Source organism: Limulus polyphemus, unplaced genomic scaffold (genome assembly GCF_000517525.1).
Source record: "Limulus polyphemus unplaced genomic scaffold, Limulus_polyphemus-2.1.2 Scaffold3045, whole genome shotgun sequence".
Classification (NCBI taxonomy): Eukaryota; Metazoa; Arthropoda; class Merostomata; order Xiphosura; family Limulidae; genus Limulus; species Limulus polyphemus.
Window position 1 is genome coordinate 142,728 of NW_013668655.1, and position 2,709 is coordinate 145,436.

The window sequence follows — 2,709 nt, forward strand, 5'->3', positions numbered from 1 at the left end:
CATATTGTTACTTATACAAGTATTTAAGGGTAGAATGATCCCTTACAACCATATTGTTACTTATATAAGTATTTATGGGTAGAATGATCCCTTACAACCATATTGTTACTTATATAAGTATTTATGGGTAGAATGACCCCTTACAACCATATTGTTACTTGTAGAAGTATTTATTATTTATAAAGGTTTTTGCCCCTAATGAGGTAAAAGTTCTATTTAAGATAAATAAGCAAATGACATCTTAAAGTAAGTTTCTTGTTCTAATGGAACTCAACAAGCATTAAATCGAAAAAAGTAAAATTCAAAAGATTTTAGGTCTCCATTAAATGACATATGACATTAGAATTTGCTTTTTGTATAAAATAGTCTATTCTTTAGTAGGTGGCATTACATATGTGCATGTATAAGTTTGTACTTACTGTCTACTTCAGAATAATGGTTTATTTTGTTGAGCTGGTATTTTTATCCATTTACCAGCCATCCTTACCCAGGTATTACCTGAGCAGAGGGCCGATGTTTAGCTATTTTTAAAGCATGGCACATGTATTCACTGTCTCTGAAAATTGCTGCTCTTGCTTAGTCTCGGCTTGACGATGAGCAGCTTGCCTTTTTTGTTGACTGTCAAGGCACGTTTCCTTTTCTTCTAGAGTATCACTCTGTCAATTTTGTTACATATGTTTTGTTGCATGTGATTGGCAATCAGAATTTTTTTTCTCAGAGGTGCATAATCACCCTCAGAAATGTTTATCATACCTAACTACCCCTCCAAAAATAAAGTGAATAACAAAACCATTTATTTTTTCAGAATATTGTGGGTTCAACTTGTCTATTCTATAAAAAAGTTAGTCTTGTTTTGTCAGGGATTTGATGGATTTTTATTCTGACTCCACAACAGCAGCATTCCTCTCTATAAAATACACATACACTTTTTCTGATGTCATTTCCACTTAGAGCAGACCAAAAATCTGGTCTGTCTTCTGTGGAAAAAAATTTAGATTACAAAGTTTCATTGACACTAAAAATGTGTCATCACAGACTTTAAACCTGAGTATGCTGATTCCATGTCTTTATAAGCCTACTATTATACAGGCTAAAAAGTGTGAACAAACAGACATAAACTTAGCTTTATATATTAGATTACATTTTATAAGTTCCACAGATGCTTTGTTGATAAGGATCTTTTTTCTTCTAATTAAAATGTCATTAAATTACTGCTTAATTACCAAATATGACATTTTTCAATTAATACCGTTTATAAATTTTCAAAATGACTGTTAATTTTAATTCCATAATTTTTTATACTTACTTATCTACATATAGAAAACACTATATAGTTTTTTGTGTAAGTACTCACTTCCAGGAAAATGTAGTTTCTTTAGATCTTTCATAATTTATTTTTTATAACTTGTCTAGCTCAACATAGTCCAATATGATTATGCCTATTTATTTTTTGATATAATGTTGATATACACAGTTTATATAAATTGTATTTTGTGTGTGTGTGCCTTGTAGATGTATGCCATGGTAAGTGGAGCACTGGACCGACTTCACTATGAGAAAGACCCGTGTGTGAAGTATGACGTCAATAGAAAACTATGGATTTATCTACATCGTAACAGAACAGAAGAGGAATTTGGTATGATTACATTTATTGTGGTAACAGAAAGAGTTTTACACGTATTTGATACTTACCAATATTTGACTTGTTACTATCAAAACTTTAAGAAATATACATTTTTCTACTTAGGTTTATGTGTAGTTGATAAAATTGCTCTTACTTGAGAGTAAATTTATATTCACTGGTTCTATTTTGTCTATTAAAAATGTTGTTCATTTATTGTACTTATATTTTCATCCAAAAAAATATAAATTCCTAATCATTTTCATTCCTCTCACTCATAAAAAGTCTGTCCATTTTAATATGGAACTTTAGGCCAACTTATACTACATATTAAGTAAATTTTTGTATGATAGCCAAGTAAAATTATAAAACATATCAATCAGCCTACCTGCATAAGAATAGCAGGAGTTACAATAATCTGTGGTCAAACCCATCTAACTAAAAGAAGGCACATAGGAATAGTTAAATCCACAAGATGGGAAGTGTTGAGTTTATACTAGATTATTTTCTGTGTACTATAGTACCGAACATATTCTAATACTGAGTTTTATTACCTATGTGTCTGAACTTCCTTGATTCTATGTACCACAAATTGTCTTCTGAATTACTTTGATGTAAAGTCCTTTAAAGTACAATCTTCATGAACAAAAATAGGTAAGCTGTTAACACAAATAGGTGCTTGTAGGTAAGTAGGTTTAACATGAACAGAATAACTTTGAAAGTAGGTAAGCTGATAACACAAATACGTGCTTGTAGTTAAGTAGGTTTAAAATGAACAGAATAACTTTGAAAGTAGGTAAGCTGATAACACAAATAGGTGTTTGTAGTTAAGTAGGTTTAACATGAACAGAATAACTTTGAAAGTAGGTAAGCTGATAACACAAATAGGTGCTTGTAGTTAAGTAGGTTTAACATGAGTAGAATAACTTTGAAAGTAGGTAAGCTGATAACACAAATAGGTGCTTGTAGGTAAGTAGGTTTAACATGAACAGAATAACTTTGAAAGTAGGTAAGCTGATAACACAAATAGGTGCATGTAGGTAAGTAGGTTTAACATGAACAGAATAACTTTGAAAGTAGGTAAGCTG

At 30.6% G+C, this 2,709-nt stretch overlaps 1 protein-coding gene across 1 annotated transcript in view; it reads left to right on the top strand.

Annotated features, from left to right (window-relative positions):
• Positions 1–2,709, top strand: part of LOC106468533 (nuclear factor related to kappa-B-binding protein-like) — a gene marked incomplete at its 3' end in the record, with an annotated part of 50,715 nt that overhangs the window by 44,437 nt on the left and 3,569 nt on the right. Inside the window, exon 18 of the mRNA XM_013928965.2 lies at positions 1,513–1,656. Coding sequence (XP_013784419.1) covers positions 1,513–1,656 — 144 coding nt within the window. The remainder of the gene's footprint in view (positions 1–1,512; positions 1,657–2,709) is intronic.